This window comes from Arachis hypogaea, chromosome 19 (genome assembly GCF_003086295.3).
Source record: "Arachis hypogaea cultivar Tifrunner chromosome 19, arahy.Tifrunner.gnm2.J5K5, whole genome shotgun sequence".
NCBI lineage: Eukaryota > Viridiplantae > Streptophyta > Magnoliopsida > Fabales > Fabaceae > Arachis > Arachis hypogaea.
The window spans coordinates 154,053,557-154,071,505 of NC_092054.1; the positions used below are offsets into that span (position 1 = coordinate 154,053,557).

General features: G+C 30.7%; 3 protein-coding genes across 3 annotated transcripts; 1 reads left to right on the top strand and 2 right to left on the bottom strand.

The window, feature by feature from the left end:
• Window positions 1-879: 879 nt before the first annotated feature.
• LOC112777163 (uncharacterized) lies at window positions 880-2,628 on the top strand. The gene is made up of 4 exons (XM_025821460.3): window positions 880-1,186; window positions 1,280-1,401; window positions 1,681-1,941; window positions 2,231-2,628. The coding sequence occupies exons 1-4, from the start codon at window positions 1,060-1,062 to the stop codon at window positions 2,402-2,404; spliced, it is 684 nt and encodes a 227-aa protein (XP_025677245.1). The 5' UTR covers window positions 880-1,059; the 3' UTR covers window positions 2,405-2,628.
• On the bottom strand, window positions 2,545-5,432 carry LOC112777161 (uncharacterized). Its single transcript, XM_025821458.3, has one exon. It carries the CDS (start codon window positions 5,430-5,432, stop codon window positions 2,952-2,954), a length of 2,481 nt encoding a protein of 826 aa, XP_025677243.1. The 3' UTR covers window positions 2,545-2,951.
• A 479-nt stretch (window positions 5,433-5,911) lies between these two features.
• Window positions 5,912-15,726, bottom strand: LOC112777162 (uncharacterized). The gene is made up of 13 exons (XM_025821459.3): window positions 15,346-15,726; window positions 11,774-11,885; window positions 8,887-8,999; window positions 8,485-8,792; window positions 7,686-7,761; window positions 7,493-7,579; window positions 7,336-7,416; window positions 7,209-7,241; window positions 7,069-7,122; window positions 6,948-6,989; window positions 6,776-6,854; window positions 6,514-6,584; window positions 5,912-6,425 (listed from the first exon to the last, which is right to left on the bottom strand). Exons 1-13 carry the CDS (start codon window positions 15,523-15,525, stop codon window positions 6,330-6,332), a joined length of 1,332 nt encoding a protein of 443 aa, XP_025677244.1. The 5' UTR covers window positions 15,526-15,726; the 3' UTR covers window positions 5,912-6,329.
• Window positions 15,727-17,949: the final 2,223 nt, after the last annotated feature.

Genomic DNA, 17,949 nt, shown 5'->3' on the forward strand with positions numbered 1-17,949 from the left:
ACGGATGATGACGACGGCCCGAAACAGGGGAAGCAGGAGACGACTGACGCGTTCTCCCCAGAGAACCTTAGGCTTTCTTTTTTTCCTTGGGATAAAATGCAAGGGGTGCTTTGGGTATTTTGGAATAATACATGTTTGTTCAGCTAGCCACTCCAACCAAATGATAAGAATATTCGTTTTTTATTAAGAATATTCTGTTATCTTTAACGTTATACACACGGCAGGGACTTAATTGAAAAAAAAAATTTACGTATAGAGACCCAATTGAAAAAAAAAAGTATAAGGATCTAATTGAAAATTTGGTAAAATTATAGAGACCTGCAGAGTAATTAAACATAAAAAAAATAAAACTTCAGACATTAAATTGAAACTAAATAAAAAAAAACTTCAGACATTAAATTGAGCATTGCGTGCAAGTTCATGGATCGATATTAACTCAAATTAAACTTTCAATTTAAATATATATATTTTTTTAACTTTTACTGCTTTTTGTTTTTGGTATTATAATTTATAAGTGATTTGTTTTTTGGTATTTATAACTTAGACAGTTACACTAACTATTAGTGTTTTTTTTTTTTTTTTTTTTTGGTCAAACGGATTGGACAGCCCCCAATCCTAGGCATTACACCCATGTTTCACACACCCACACAACACACTCACACACACTACCATGGGTACTATGGGTTCTTTAAACCACAACCAGCCTCAGCTGGGATTTGAACCCGGTGCACCTTAGAGCAAGGCAAATATAATTGCCACTCAACCAAGCCTTGCGGTGCTAACTATTAGTGTTTAATTGGGCAGTGAAAGAATTTGGGCCTGATTTAATAAGCCCAATAGATCAATAGCCAGAAAAACGCAAGGGCCCAATGTAGCACCATATTTCTCAGTCATCAGTCATCACTAATCACCTCATGATTTTATTTTTAGTATTATAATTTGCAGAGAGACACTGATATTTTTTGCGGTCTCTGCAAAGAAAAGAAAATAAAGAGACAAGAGAAGAGAAGAGAAAAGAGAAGACGAGGTTGTTTTGTTTTGTTGTGTTTCGTGGCATTCATGGAAACCTTGGCTACACCTTCCTCTGCAACTCTTCCATCTCCTTCTTCCCCTTTCTCCATCTTCCCCTCAACAAGAAGATTCTCCCTTTCTCCCAAATCCCTCCACTTTCGTTTATCTTCCAAGCGTTCGTACTCCTATTCTTCTTCTATTCACTTTCCACCATAATCATTTTTCGATTTCATCATCAATCTTTCAAATTCATTCTCTGTTTTTTCAGGTGATGACGACCATGATTCAAACTCCCAATCCAATTCCATGGAAATCAACAACGACAACTCCAACGCCAACCTCCTCCCAGTTCTCAGCGATCGCCGCCTCTCCCTTTCTCCGCTCTCGAAAGTATGTGCCTTTTTCATTCCCTTTCCTTCTTAATTTTTAAGCTTCGATGTAATTTTGCTCTTCAAATTTAAATATCTCGAATTTTATTAGAGTATCTGTATTATAGTTCTGTTGGGTCATGAAAAAAAAAGAAGCTCAATTTTTGTTATTTCAATGTGTTTCTGAACCTAAATGCCTAACCTTTTGCAATATGGATAAAAACATATCTGTTTTTAAAGTTTTTTGCCCTGAAAACATTAAAAAGAATTCAATTTTGATTGAGAATTGTTGTGGGTTTAGGATGCTGCTATGGGATTGGTACTAAGTGCTGCTGCTGGTAGAGGATGGACAACAGGGTCAGGGATGGAAGGGCCCTCTGTTCCTGCAGTTGGCCACGACGGCGAATCAGGAACCGGGAACATCTCCACTTTCCCATGGTCTCTCTTCACAAAATCGCCTCGGCGAAGAATGCTCGTGGCTTTTACATGCACCATCTGTGGCCAGCGAACTACAAGGGCTATCAATCCTCATGCTTACACTGATGGAACTGTGTTTGTGCAGGTAATTTGGGAAATGGATCCTCTCAATATTTTTTAACAATTGAGGGAGTAAAGTGTAATCTCTCACTATTAATTTTATAAGTGAGAGCAAGAAAAAACATGAGAGAGAAAGCAATAAAGAATTAGAAATCACACTTTATTCTCTCAATTTTTTTTTAATAATTGAGAGGATCCATTACGGGTAATTTGCCTCTCAATTCTGGATCTCTATTCGGAAAAATTTGAAAAAAATGGTACATTAAATTGGTGACAATTTCTTTTTTATCTTTGGTTTCTGAAATTGTTGGCAGTGCTGTGGATGCAATGCATATCATAAGCTGGTGGATCACTTGAACTTATTTCAGGAGACGAATTGTTATCTGAATTCAAGTTTCAATTATAAAGGACATGGTTGGGATGATCTCAAGTTTAGGTTTATGGACATAGATGAAGACAATGATGATGACATATTCCCCATTTCATGAGTGAATTGGCTGCTTATGGCTATGGGGTCACCACATATTCTCCGGTCTGATGATATCATCATATGGAATTTTAGTTTAGGTGTCTTTGTATATTGTTTAGTTTTTCATGCATTATAGTAAAATTTGTTGGAGACAGGATCTTTCAACAATGTCCATAATATAGTTATGAAGGTCATCTGTATAATCATCAATGGTTTATTTACGTACAATTCATTACATGGATATTTCTTTTTCTTCTCTTTCCCTACACATTCTATGCACTCCTATTAAACGGGATGGATTTTGTTACAGGAACCATAAACTTCTTCAACTTGTGACATGACCAAGATGGCATATATGCCAATTTGCACTGTTTTTGCACATACGAACAACTGAAAGTTCCTGTACAGCTAGTATGGTACATCAATAAAATGATTGAATATTGTTTACATATATAAAGCAACCCTATAGCTAAATTATAGCAGCCTCAAGAAACATGCATACTGCCACCCGTTGAAGAGCATCAATTATAATATGTGCATCTTTCAGGTATAGGACATGGAACAACTTACTGCCATTTACTTGCTATTCTCTCCAGCAACCTTCTCTGTTCATCCTGGGAAACCTGTGGATCAAGATTAGGAAGGTTTTCAACAAACTCTTTTGCCTCCTCTTGCTGATTGAGCTTACAGTAACAATCAACTATGGAGTTGTAAGTATTTTGGTTTGGCTTGCATCCTTGCTTTATCATGTATCGAACTACCTCAATAGCCTTGACAAACAAAGAGTCAGCAGCATAAGTTCCAATAAACGTGTTGTATGTTACAACATCAGGAACAAGACCAGAATCCTTCATTTCGGAAAATATCCGTGTCGCTTCTTTCTCCCTACCGTTCCTACAATATGCATAGATGACCGTGTTGTATGAGATTCTATCGGGTTTCATACCTTTCTCCAGAATCTCCCGTAAGATTTCTTCTGATTTTTGGAAGTTTTCAGAACGACTGTACATGTACATCAGGCTATTATAAGTAGTCAGAGTTGGAGTGAATCCACTCTCAATCATGAAATTCAGAATCTCATTGGTTTTAGCTGCCATTTGCCTCCTCCCATATATTGAAATCATTGCATTCAGAGTAGTTATGTCAGGCGAAATTCCTCTTTTCGTCAACTCCGAAAAGGCGCGCTCTGTTTCCATTAGGAGATCACTCTTGCTATTTACCAGTACAAGGGTCTTCAAAAGAACAGCATGTGTCTCGATAGAGCCAGAGTATATTCTCTCGGCCAAAGCATTCATCTTTTCAATTTCCTTAGCATTGGCATAAGCATGAAGTAAACAAGAGTAGGTCAACTCGTTAGGTTTACACCAGCCATCCTCCATTTCGGCAAGGACTTTCTCAGATTGTTTCCAAAGCCCTCCTCGAGCCAATGCAGCTAAAACAGCATTGTAGCTAGAAAGATCAGGAGCCACCCCTGCTTCCAGCATACTCTTATAGACGTCTATTGCCTGATCAAAGGAACCACACCTGCTGTAAGCACTTATCAGGGTGTTGAAGGTGTCCCTCTCTGGCACAAACCCCGCTCTCTTCATTTCTTTGAATACTCCCGAGACTTCGGAGTCCATTCCATTCTGTCCAAACACAGCCAGAAGGGTGTTCCAAGTAACAATATCGGGCGAACACTTGCACACCTTGATATCCTCAAAAACCTTCATCATCTCGGCAAACTTCCCCCGGTTACCATGCATCTTGATAAGAGCATTGAAGGTGCAAATATTAGGCTTGCATCCTGCGGCTCTCATCTCCTCGAAAACTTTGATTGCGAACTCATCCTTCCCGGCTCTCTCAAATCCCGACAAAAGGGTGGTGTAGGTAAACACATCCGGTTTAATCCCTTTCTCCACCATCTGGTTCTTAAGCCGTGTAGCCTCCTCCAGCAAACCACCTCTGGCATAAGCCGATATCAGCGAGTTATAAGTCACACAAGTGGGAGAGAATCCATTACTCTCCATCTCCTTTAGCACCTGCATAGCCTCCTTGGGGCGTCTAGACTTGCCAAACACATCCAACAGCGCATTATAGGTAACCTTATCGGGCGAAAACCCGGCAAGCTTCAACTGTTCAAAAAGTTCCACAGCTTCTTGGTACAAAGAACCGCGACGACAACAACTAATTAGGGTATTGTAAGTATATAAATCAGGGGAAACCCCATTGTTTTTCATGGAATCAAAAAGAGCCATGATCTTAGACCAAGGCATGCCCATCTTGCCATAAACACTGAGAATGACATTGTAAGTGATCAATGTAGGAGTGCAGCCATCTTCTTGCTGCATCTTGTTGAAGACATTGACTGCATCCCTGTACCTGCCATTGCTGGCAAAAGCAGATATCAGTGAAGTATAGGCATAGACGTCTACCTCGACTCCGTCGTCGTGCCGGAGAGTGTGGAGCAATGAGGAAGCACATGATACCCGACCCGATTTGCCGAGAATGTTGACGATGACGGCGATGGAGGAGCCAGACAAGAGAGAAGGGGAGGCGGAGTTAGCTTGCTCCTTCTCTCTGCGGCGAACCCAATCGAAGACGGAGAAAGCAAGGTCGTATTTCTTGTGAAACCCTAAGGCCTTGATTATGGCGAGAATATCAGAGGATAAGGAATTTGGAAGTTGCTGCTGGTGGTGGTCGAATAGAGATTCTAGAAGGTGGTCCAATTCGAGAGAGTCATCGTGGAATTGAGCGTCGGTTAGGGTTTGAAGAAGACGCTGAGCTGGAGGAGAGAGACGGTGGTGATTGAACCAAGGCTTCCCGCGGTTGGGGTCGGAGGACTTGCCGATTGAGGTGGAGGTACGGCGGCGGGAGGAGGAGGTGGAGTCGGAATTGAGGTGGTGGATGAGAGGTGAAGAAGAAGAAGAAGAAGAAGAAGAAGAAGAAGAAGAAGGTGTGGAGGTTGTGGGTGTTGAAAAAATAGCATTGGTAGAATGAGAGTGGTGTCTGGAAGTGGAACCTTTTGTGAGGAGAAGAGGAAGTGCTACCTTTTGTGCTATCTCCATTAAAACAAAGCTGTAAGCTTCTTCTTCTTCTTCTTCAACTTGCTTCTTCTGCTTCTGCAACTCACTTATCTACGCTTCAAGACGAAGGTCACCCACTTTTTTCATTAAATATCGTGTTTTTTTTTTTCTATGGATTACAAAAGTTTATTGGGCTTTTTATAACAACACGTATGTTCATTGGAGGATATTCTGACCCCCAAAAAAAAACTTAGGTTGGTCTAATTATTAGACCAATAGTCCGCATAAACAAATTATATGGTTCCAATTCCACTTTGTGCTTGCCAGCAGCAAATCTTTAAGTAAAATTTTAATCTGCGGCAGATTAATCTTTAGCCTAGCGAATTAGAGGATACTATAGAAAAAATTATAGGAATTCTGAATGATCATGTACACTAAAAAAATTCTACCTAGATTATTACAGCAATGCTCCATGCCTTATACATCAGAGCTACTTGTTGCATTATGCAATTCACATCTAATTTATCCAAAATTCAACCATTAATAATTCATAAATAACAAAATATAGGAATTACAAAGTCCTTACATTAGACAGATTTCTCATTCTACAACAAAGCTGTCAAATGGACTAAGATCCTGTCTGCAAAAACTATAATGTAATCTAAAGGAATATTAGAAAAGCTACTCTATCTAGTGATATAAACAATCTATGTCTAGGTGTATATATACTATGCATACGAGAATTAATTAGCTGCGCTTTGCATTTGATGTTCTGTTTCCTACCCCCCTAGTGTCAACGTATATAGTTCTATACTTGAATCCATGCTCATTAGTTATAACATGAAACATGGTTGCTTGTATTGTCTTGTAATTCATGGTCTCATAGGGTGTAAGTATGAACAATTTTGTTGAAGCAGAAAACAAGATCATGTCTCCACCTCATACCAATGTATCCGTGCAGCGGCTACTGCCGCTGCTAATTTTTCCGATAGGAGGAGCGGCTCGGATCATCAAGCTCTGTATAAATGCAACAACCTGAAATGCAAGGTAGGTATCATCATAAGCTATGAATGGATCACATATCTATTAAAAGAAACCGGTTCATTCGTTCTAACCAACTTACCATTGCAAGGCCAAGGCACATTATACTGAACCCAGGAAAATAAAAGGGTGCTTCTTCAGACAAGAATAATGCTGCATTGTTAAAATTGGAAGAGAATCTTGTTAATACTTAGTAGTAGTACTATACAAAAAAATCAGTTATTCGTATAGAATATATGTTGAAATATAAAATACACATTAAAAATGTGCGAAACAACACGTGTATTTAATTATTTATATACAAATACATAGTGGTTAATTTGGTAACTAATTATGATTGATACCTGTGAGTGGACTGAATATTAAGGGAGAAACGATTTGCGCCATGGAACTAACTCCTGAGAGACATCCTTGAACCATTCCCTGCATCAAATCAAGTACACTAATCTGTTAAACTAATAAGAAGCTAAAACTGAATCATGATTCATTTTTCATATCTAATTTGAGTAAGGGTACCTGTTCATTAGGACCAACTTGTTTGGATGCAATGCTGCATATCTGTACCAAGCACAATGTGAGATATGAAATTACTGTTTCAAAGTTAGTTGTAAGTTACCAAATAGGAACAGAAACTTACACTTGGGCGCACAAAAACCCCAAAAATAGAACAACCTGCTAGAGCATAAGGAACCTGCATGGTTTTCAAGGATTGTTCTTGAAATGTATAATACTATAAGCAAAATAAGAAGATTTTAGAAGGAAGAAAAGTATTATTACCCATCCTGCCCAAGATATGCTGTACACAAACATCTGCATAACCATATTAATTGTTAATAAAACTTTGTTAGTATTATATTATATTATGTTACAAATCAAACAAGAAATATGTGGAAATTAAACTTACATTGATGCAGCTAACTAAGAGCCCTGTTGAGAGCAACTTCTCTTCTCCTAGAGCAGGTATTAATATTGGCATCAAAAGTAGCTGCATGCCAAAGTGAAATTTAATTATTGATTTTGAATAATTAAGAGGGTGTGAGTACTAAGTAAAGCTTAATTACTTGTGTAAGCGTTGCTCCTATTCCTGAAATCATCATCAAATCCGCAAACTGGTTCTTGTCGAATTGGAAACGTGCTTTCAAAAAATACTGCATCCCATGGCAAATGTCATTGATTTTAATCTCTCAGTTACACAAGATTAACCATAACTACTCTATGGACTCTAATCTTGTTAGAGAAAAGTAAAAAAGTTACCAACAATGAAGCCATCAAGCCACCATCTGCAAGACTATTGAAGAACAAAACTACTGCTGCTTGTGAAAATGTGGGGCTGCAAAATTTATTAAACTTGTCTAAGATAATAAGTAACTCAACCTCCTAAAATTTAATTTTATATAACACACAATCGAATATTACACCCTTATTACATCTAATATTACTCAATTATTCCAACTAATGCAAAATAAGATAACTTTGAGCAGGCTAAATCTTAAGCAATCAAATCCAATCAAAATGTGACACGGACCTATACTTATTACCTATGAAACACGGACACTTTCTTGATTTCTCGTGTACTCGTGTCCTCGTATCAGACACATTTCGGACACGACACACATCGACACTTGTTCGACACGCGTGTGTCCAACTGTATCTTAATAAAAAATTATTCTATGGACATGTTTAAACATATGTAAATACCATCACGTGTCAAGGTGTCCAATCTTATTCTTAACATATATTCTTGAAACGAGTTTAAAAATAGTATATATTATTAATTAAAACAAAATATATTTTAAATATTTTATATAATAAAAAAAATATTAAAAATAATTAAAAAATTAATTTATATTTTAATATCAATAAAATACTAAAATATCATTACAATTTATCTAAAAAATACTTTATATTTTATACATATACCGTGTTTTCGTGGCGTATCCTGTTCCATACATCATAGCTTATTACATCTAATATTACTCAATTATTCCAATGAATACAAAATAAGATAAGTTTGAGCAGGCTAAATCGAATCGAATGAAAATGTGACACGTACCTACACTTGAGCATACAAAGAAAGTCCCCAAGTGAAGGGAGTTTCTTGAATGTTGGAGTTGAGTCCTTGGAAGAAGAGTGATCCTCTTTCAACAAAGGTTGGTTGATGGTAGCAGCAGCAGGAACAGTATCATCAAGGAATATTCTCATGTAGACCAAACCAATCATGGATAAGACAGCAGCAACAGGGAATGTCAAATGAGTGGGAATGAATCGAGCTGCTAAAGTTCCACAAACAAATGAAGCTGATCCCACACCAGCAAGTAATCCAAATGCTGATGTTCGTTTCTCAAATGGAACTTTATCTGCCTAGCATGTAATTAAGTATAACACATAATTAAAAACAGATTACATAATTAATTATTTAATTAGTGGCAGAGATTTGGAATGAACAAAGTAGTACCACGTATGCAAGAGCCAGACAGTGGAAGCTTCCTTCGCCTGCCATGTGAGCAACAATTTTCACCACATAGTATGCATAGTAGAATCTTCTGTCCCTCCCAGATGCCAATATCACTTCAACAAAATTAAATCAAAATATTTAAGTTGCCATTTGAAAAATAAATTTTAAAATTTTTATTGATCTTTTGAAATTTAATAATTCTTATAATTTTATTAAATTTTTAAATAATTTTTTATATTTTTTTAATTAAATTTTTACGTTATTTTTTATTTTATAATTAAATAGTTTTAGAATAAAAATATTAAAATTAATTAAATATTTTTATAAATTAAAAATATGTATAATTAAAAATATAATTAAATTTTTTATTATATATTTTTTAAAAAAAATTTATTTTATTAATTTTAATATATTTGATATAAAAAAATTTAATTATAAAAGTAAAAGTAGTATAATAATTAAATTATTTTTTAACTTAGGATAATGCATAGAGTATGCTTTTTAATTTCAATATGGAGGCAAAGGTTGGGTTGGACACGGTTATGGAAAAGAAAGATGCTTGACCTGTGTGTGGTGTCAGAACACCACAAATTAGACCATGCGAGTTTTTCATAGTTTGTCAGACGGTTTGAGTTGTAGCTAAGAATATGGATTTATACAAAAATTTATATATATATATATATACAAAACGCACCGTCCGATTTGCATGGTGTGAAATTCAAATTTCAGCCCCGCCAAATCGGATCCTCCAATTTGTTAAGTAATTTTTGCCAATACAAAATTTATAGGGTCTAAGTTCTAACTCCTACTATTCACATAAAACTGTCTCATAATTTGATCTAACACACCTTATTTTCATATCTAGGCACATCACATTCATAGATTCCATAACGAAAAAATTGAGCTCATAGAGTATGCATGTGTCATGCATGAAGAGCGAAGAGTGTTTAATATCTTTAAAGAGAAGAAAAAAGGAGAATTCTTAATTTTTTGAAATTGAAAAAATAAAATATAATTTTTAATTTTTTTAATATTTTTTTATATATTTTTTGTTTTATTTATAAAATTCTCAGTGAGATCATATTTTACTTTTTTTTTTTAATGAAAAAAAATTGAAGGATCCATTTTTAAAGAAAAGCTAAGAGTGACATGAGAAATTGAAGGCGGTGAACTGAAAGGTTCAGACAAAGTTGAGTTATTTATTTTAATTTTGATTTTTGAACCAGTTTTGCATGTGTGATGTGTCGTGTTTTGGTGTGTGTGTGTGTAACATCGGGAATTGTTGGATGATATTTTTGGGTCGGCAAATATGGATCAGTAATCATGAATAATTAGTTAATTACTATTTAGGCAACAGCTCTAACATTTATGTGGGAGTCACACTGTTTCAAGCTACATGGAAAAAGTGTGTATGTCCAAACCTTCAATTTTAACTCCCATGCCTAGGTAGATAATATCCATATTTTAGTTATATTAATTATTAATTTTAATTACAAAAATATTTATAATATAAATTAATTGAAATTAATGATTCAAATTATTAGAATAACGATGTTTTTTTATCATTTGAAAATTTCTTTATGCTTTAATTCTATGTATATTTTCTTTACATGTTTTATTATTAATAAAAATAATTGATAAAAAAGATACAAATTTATTCTAATTAACTAATATTAATCAATTATTTCATTATACTTTTTTTTAGTTTTTATTTTTTAGAAAATTAAAAATTTAGAATTAAAATTTAGATTTTATAATTAAAATTTATTAATACTAACAAAATAATTTAGATTTGGAAAAGACAAATATTAAAAAAAAGTTACAAAAATTAAAAAATTAAAATTTAATTAAAATTTTGTATTATATTTAGTATAAAATATACATAATTAAATTTTATAATATTTTATTTAACTTAAAATAAATATAGATATAAAATAAAAATATTTATTAAAAAATTTTTAATTATTAAAAAAATTAAATACTAAATACAATACTAAATTTTAATTTTGATTTTATTTGTTGAAAACAAATAGATTCTAAAGGCTGGATTAGATTAGTTTAGTTTAGTTTATTATGAAATGATTATTTTATGACACTTTTTCTTTATACCTACTTATACAGCTATAGTTGCTCCTTTTCTTTAAAAAAAAAAAAAGAATATTGATAGTAATAAGGGATAATATAGGAAACAGAGAGTGGAGAAAAGGAATCATCAAACACTATGAGTAAAAGAACTCCACAGGGCGTGGAATAAAGGAGAAGAACAAATGAGATGCTTTTTACAAATGCGTGCCTTCTAGATTCCGTTTCTTTCTGAGAATCGGATAAAATAAGGTAACGATAACAAGATATAAAAGAAAAAAATATAAAATTTGATGTTTTTGTATTTTGTTTAGTGATAAATTATAATAAATTATAAAAATTTAATTTATTGTTATTTTTTTTATTTAAATAATTTGAGACGAAAAATATAATAATAAAAAATATAATTATAAAAAATTAATAAAAATAATAAAAAAATAAAAAATAAGTTGTGTCTTTTGTTAGTGTCTTCATATTCTTCCTATTAGAATGGACACAAGACACATTAATTCAATATTTTTGAACACATTGTCTCTATTTATATCTCATTTATCAAATACGATTTTATGTCTTTATATCCCATCTCAATATCCTGTCTTTGTAAACAAATGCAATCCCATATATCACATCAATTTGTTGTTTTGTTATTCAATATTCATAGAACCTGTCTTTTTTTACTGTCTCTACTTTTTAGTTAGTGTGATACATATATAGTTTAATATATAATTATATTAATTAGATTAGACAAGCAAATTCAATTATATATGACGAAAATTAATTGTTGAAATAGGATTTATTTATTTACCTTGAGGAATGACGGAGACCATAAGAGGAAGAGTGATCAAAGCTTTTCTGCCATATCGATCCGATAAATTCCCTATTAATGGCGTCATCACCACTGATCCCACTCCACTCATCTACAATCCAAAAACTTTCATTTCATTTCTTCTTTCTTTTCTTCCATTAATAACGCCACATATGCTTTTCCACATTTATGCACAATTGTTACGTAATTAAAATACCAAAAAAGGTAACAAAACTAACTACCATACTATACATAAAACTTAGGAAATTTTTGAAGTGTACTCTCATAGTCATATCGGTGTTTTAGTTATTTTTAATTGTTAATTTTAATTATAAAAAATATATATAATATATATAATTAAGATCAACGATTAAAAATCACTGATACATTGATATGATGGTATATTTAAAAATTTTTTAAAAATTTATTTAAAATATTTTTAAAACATCAATATTTTAATAATTTTAATAGTTAATTTTAATTAATATATAATATATATTTTTTATAATTAAAATCAACGCTTAAAATGATGAGAATATGGATATTTTAAAGAGCATTTGAAATTCTTTCCATATATATACATATACATTGCTTGCGTGACGATACAAATCAGAGATGGACCATAATAAAGAATGGTCGTAGTCACATAATAATAAATTAAAGCTAGTTTGGGTCACATTGAATGCTATATATAGCTTTTAATTTTAATGTGTGAATCAGATATAACAACTAAATTGGATTAATAATCTACCATACAAAGCTATATATTGGCTTTAAATTTTAGGGTGATTGTTGATTAATACATTTGCCAACTTTAATTTCTAAGTGGGTATGGGTGAGTGAGAGATGCTATCTATATTCTAAAGGCTTAAAGCCTAAAGTATAATAATAAAAAGGAAAAGTATAAGGTACTAACATATTATCTGTTAATTTATTGTTAATAATAATTAATTATTATATTTTAAATACATATATAAAAAGACACATCTAAAAAATATATCTATAAAGACACTTTTATTAAACACAGTAATAAAAAAGACATTTTTATTAAATACATCCATAAAGACACTTTCATAAAATATAATTATAAATAAAAGTTGACAGAAATTGACAAATATGTTATTGGTAACGTAGCGAGACCGTAATAAAAATAAGTAATAATAGAAGATGAGGTAATTAATAAGTCTTACAAGTTAGAAGTCAAAAGTTGCAAGAAAGACGGCACAACTAAAGACCGTAACTTAGGTTGTAAGTAAGACATCAAGTCATTTATAATTTATTATTTGTATATACTTCGGTCACTTTCACAAATTAATATATTAATTACTAAATTATATACATATAGGAAAGCATCGCACTTTATTATTTGAATTTCCTACTTTCGTGGCTGTTTTATTGTGTGTTTTTTTCTGGTGGAAGTGGTTGCTCAAATTTTCTCAGCCAAAAATAGAAGGAAAAAAGTGATGATATAGATATAGTTTGATATAAGGAGCCTAATTTTTTCACCGTGAGAAATGAAAATATGTGTATTTTGGGATGGTGATGAGTCATGTTTACCGGAATTTTGTGTCAAAAGATGTGGCATGACACAAAGTTTTTGTAGCATTATATATAGTTTTCTATACGTGCTTCCACACAATTGTGCAAATTGTGTATATGAGCACTAAAATTGTTTATGTATATAACTCGTAACGTGGAAACTCAGGTGCAATCGATTTCACGTGAAGTTGATAGTTGAGAACTATTAAATAGTTTGACTGATTTGACTAAATTTTTATTTAACGACTCTCAGCTATCAACTTCACGTGAAGTCGACTGCACCTGAGTTTCCACCGATTCGTAATACCTACAATTTATCCAATATAATGGTGGATATTTAAAATATGGGTTTGCCATCCAATAAAAATAGGTTTACATGAACACTTTTTCCCTTGCCGAAGATGATAGTTTGTAATGCTTTTTTATGCCTTTTAATGCTTTACCAATAAATAAGAAGATTCTGTTAGAAGAATTAGAAAAAGAACAGTTACAACAAACTTTTACATCTAAAATTTATTTATATTAAATTATTAATTGATTATTGGATAAATTTTTTTGAGAAATTCTTGGGTATTAGTCATTATTTAGGCAGTATAAATATTAAATTATTTTTAACAAATAAATTTTATTAATTTATGTGTATAAATTTTAAAAAATATGAATACAAATTGTATTAATTTATGTATATAAAATTTTAATAAATATAAATATAAATTATATATTTTTGTGTATAAAACGTTTATAAATATGAGTATAACTTATTATTAATCGATAAAAAAATAATATTTATTAATTATATAATATTTTTTAATTTTTTTTTGTTATGCCCCACGTCTTTTCTTAATAGCATAGAATCTAATTAAATGTTCTATGAATTATTAATTTTTAAAAAAATTATATGTATATCCAATCATTTGATGATTTAATAATTATTTGATTATATAAAATATTTTAAATAATATATTAAAATTAAACTTAATAAAATATTAATGTTAAGCAAGGACAAGTATATTCTAGATAAAATGAGTGTGTGGGACCCATTCCATTGCATGGTAGGGTAATGGAAGGATGGATAATCCCATAAAAGGAGACATTAGTGTTGGGCGGAGATTATGGTTTTTAAACACATCGCATTTGTCGTGTTTCTATATAGTTTTATATCTAACGCCTCGGAGTTAGAACTACTAATTATCTATACTATATAATTTATAGGAAAATTTGTAAGTGTATCGGTACATCAATATTTAATGAATTTTAATGTTGATTTTAATAATATATATTATATATTTTATTTAAAAAAAATATAGATAAACAATAAGAATTCTAAATAATATGAACAATGAATATATTAGATATTTAATTTAATAAGTATGTAGATAATTATGTTTATTATTTTTAATTAGATGATTATTTTTTTTTATTCGATTTACTCATACATAGTTAATAATAGCTGAATATTTAATTTATTAGGTACGAAGATAAAGTATTTTTTTTACTTTATTAGATCAATTCTAAAATTTTTTGTTCATATTATTTATAAAAATTATTATCTACTTAATAAAACTGTTTTATTTATGATTACGATTAATAGTTAAAAATTACTAAAACAACAGTATATCAATATACTTAAAAATTTTCCTATAATATATACAGCACCAACTGAAAAACAATGGCATATGTTAATATCTACCAAAGAGAAAGGGAGAATGAAAATGTAACATAGGTAGGTCCAAAAGTTGTACCTGAAAACCTTTTGAGATAAGTTAAACAATGCCGAACATGTATTATATAATTAATTATGAATGAAACAAAATCTTCAGCAGAATTAAGAAGCTAATTAAGGTTGTTCAGATAACAGAGCACATACATTCCTAGATACATACTTAACATTATTGTATGTAGATTTGTGTATCAAAGTTTAGTTAAAGTAAATTTTAAATATTAAAATTAAAAAAAAAATAATTACTTACGTGAATATCATAGTTGAGAATCCTCAAATAATTGAAAAAAAAATTAAATATAGAATTACTCACGACTTGGCTGAAACCGGAGAGGTAGATGGCAAGGGAGCATTGATCCTGGCCGGGGCAGAGGGCGGCGATTGAGATATCCGTCATAACCGGCATGGTTACTACGCCTCCTAAACTTGTCAAGAATATTGTAACCAAAAGGTGCCTCAAGCCTCCTACTATTCCTAACAACCCCTCCTCCATATTCTTGTTTTCTTTGGAATTGTAGTCACTCAAGGAATTAATGTTGGCTCGTTTGCACAATATATAGAGTGAGTGAGTGAGTGAGTAAAGATGGAAGCAAAGCAAAAAAGGACGAAAGAGGCGTGGCTTCTAAGCTCTTGCTTTCTCTTGTATTGTTTCCACTTTGCCCAAGTTTCATTGCTCTTATGTGCCTTACCGTACAAAATTGGCAACACATTAATACATATATATATACATTCATTTATTAATTATCATATGGTGTGTGGGGGATCCATTGCTATTGCTTCTTTCCATTCTTCAATCAATTAATGTTTTTCAATAAATACCATAATTATGTTATTAGCGTTATATTAAAATTAATTATTAATATAAAATATATATTAAAAATAGATTAAATAATATATAGAAAAGTATATGAAATCAAGAGGGTGATCAGTAAAAAAGTAAACAATTTAATTAAATTATAATTATATTTAATTAATTTTATTTATTTTTAATTTATAATATTTGATATTAATTGCTTCTTACCCCTAAATTAAAATTCTAAATGATACGTTAAAAAAATAGAGGCGAAAATCACGGAACTTCTAACAATCCCAATTCTTAATACATAAAAAAATTTATAAAATATATAAAAGAACATCCATCTAGTATGAAAAAGAAACATTCTGATACTTAATAAAAGAAACATCCTAATGTCTGGCATAAGCACCATCAACGTAGAGGTTTTGGATTCACCCAAAAGTATTTGGCTGATTTTTGGCTAGTACCCTCTTAGTTTTCTATATATATTTATATGTTAATATATAAGAATTATGTGAAAATTCAGATGCAATCAACTTTACGTAAAGTTAATAACTGAGAGCTATTAGATAAAAATTTAGTCAAATTAATCAAATTATTTAACAGCTTTGAACTGAAAATAACTACAGCTGAATTTTCGTCTAAAAATTAATTTAATATTTATATGGACACTACTACTTTTCCTTAATTGTACACGTCACGTTTTGCCTAGGACTTCATTTTCAACACCTACCTACTTCTTGTGTGTGTTCGGAGTATATTAATTTTTATTTTATTAATAATTTTAAAATTAAAAATAATTATAGATCTATGATATTATTATAAAAGACAATAAATTTATTAGAATAAAATTACTTACTCACTCTCGGAATACTTATATATATATATATATTACTATTTTATTTTCGTAAGCAAATAAATATCATATATATATATATATATATATGAATGTATACTACATACGCAGTGGTTCAAGGTTCAAATATTCAGTTATAAATTGAATTTATTGAAACAGATATATACAAATAATAAAGAGAACTTTATTATTATTAGCCAACACATCAATCATTTGTTCTACACTTAAATTCTTTTTAATTAACTTAATTAAAGTTACCACCAATTAATTTATAATTACCATTCCTTACCTACTTATTATATATACTATTATAGAAGGGGGCCTCACCATTATAATTCAATATATTTATTTAATTTGGATGTTCTGTCGAAATGACATTTGCAATTTCAGTTCAATATAATATATATATATATATATATATATATATATATATATATATATATATATATAATTAAAAGAATATATATGGTACGGTTATTTAGAAACAAACAAGCAAAAGAAAAATGTTACATGTATATACATATATATGATATGGATAATCAAAACTGTTTTACATGCATTATTTATTTATTGTGATGATGTTAGCTTTTCAGATATTGCCAAGACTAGGAAACTCCCCTAATAATAATATATTTGTCTTCACCTTCAACTTTTAATTTATTATCCCTTGTTTGTTTTCTGCAATTTGTTCACATTTATACTCAATAGTCAAAACTTAATTTTTAGAAGCCTTAGCTTTTCTATTATAAATATACATAACTGATTTTTATAATATATTATTCTTTTTTTTTTCTTTTTAGTTCTAATTAATAAGTATTCTTCTCACTTGAATTAATGAAAATTAATCAGGTCATTAGAGTAACCAAGTGATTTTTGTATCAATGGAGTAATAATGAAGCATCTTATTACTATTACTTGAGTGAACGATTATTAATATTATAGTTTTTTTTAGTTATTAAACTAAGATGATGGTGATTGGAGAGGAATAATAGCATCATAATCATAATCCTTGAGCCCATAATAAACTTAGTGGATAACTGGATATATCAAGAAAATAACAGGATCCGTAAATAGACCTTTGCTGTTTCCTACAAGAAACGGTTAATTAGATATTAATGAAATGATTATTTCAAATTATTGAATTTTGATAGAAAATGACAAGAAGTATTGGACTGAATTGGTTAATAATTGTCTTAGGCTCTAAGCTAGTTGAGTGAATAATTATTAATTAGAATAAATTGATAAATAAATTTCTGAAAATTTAT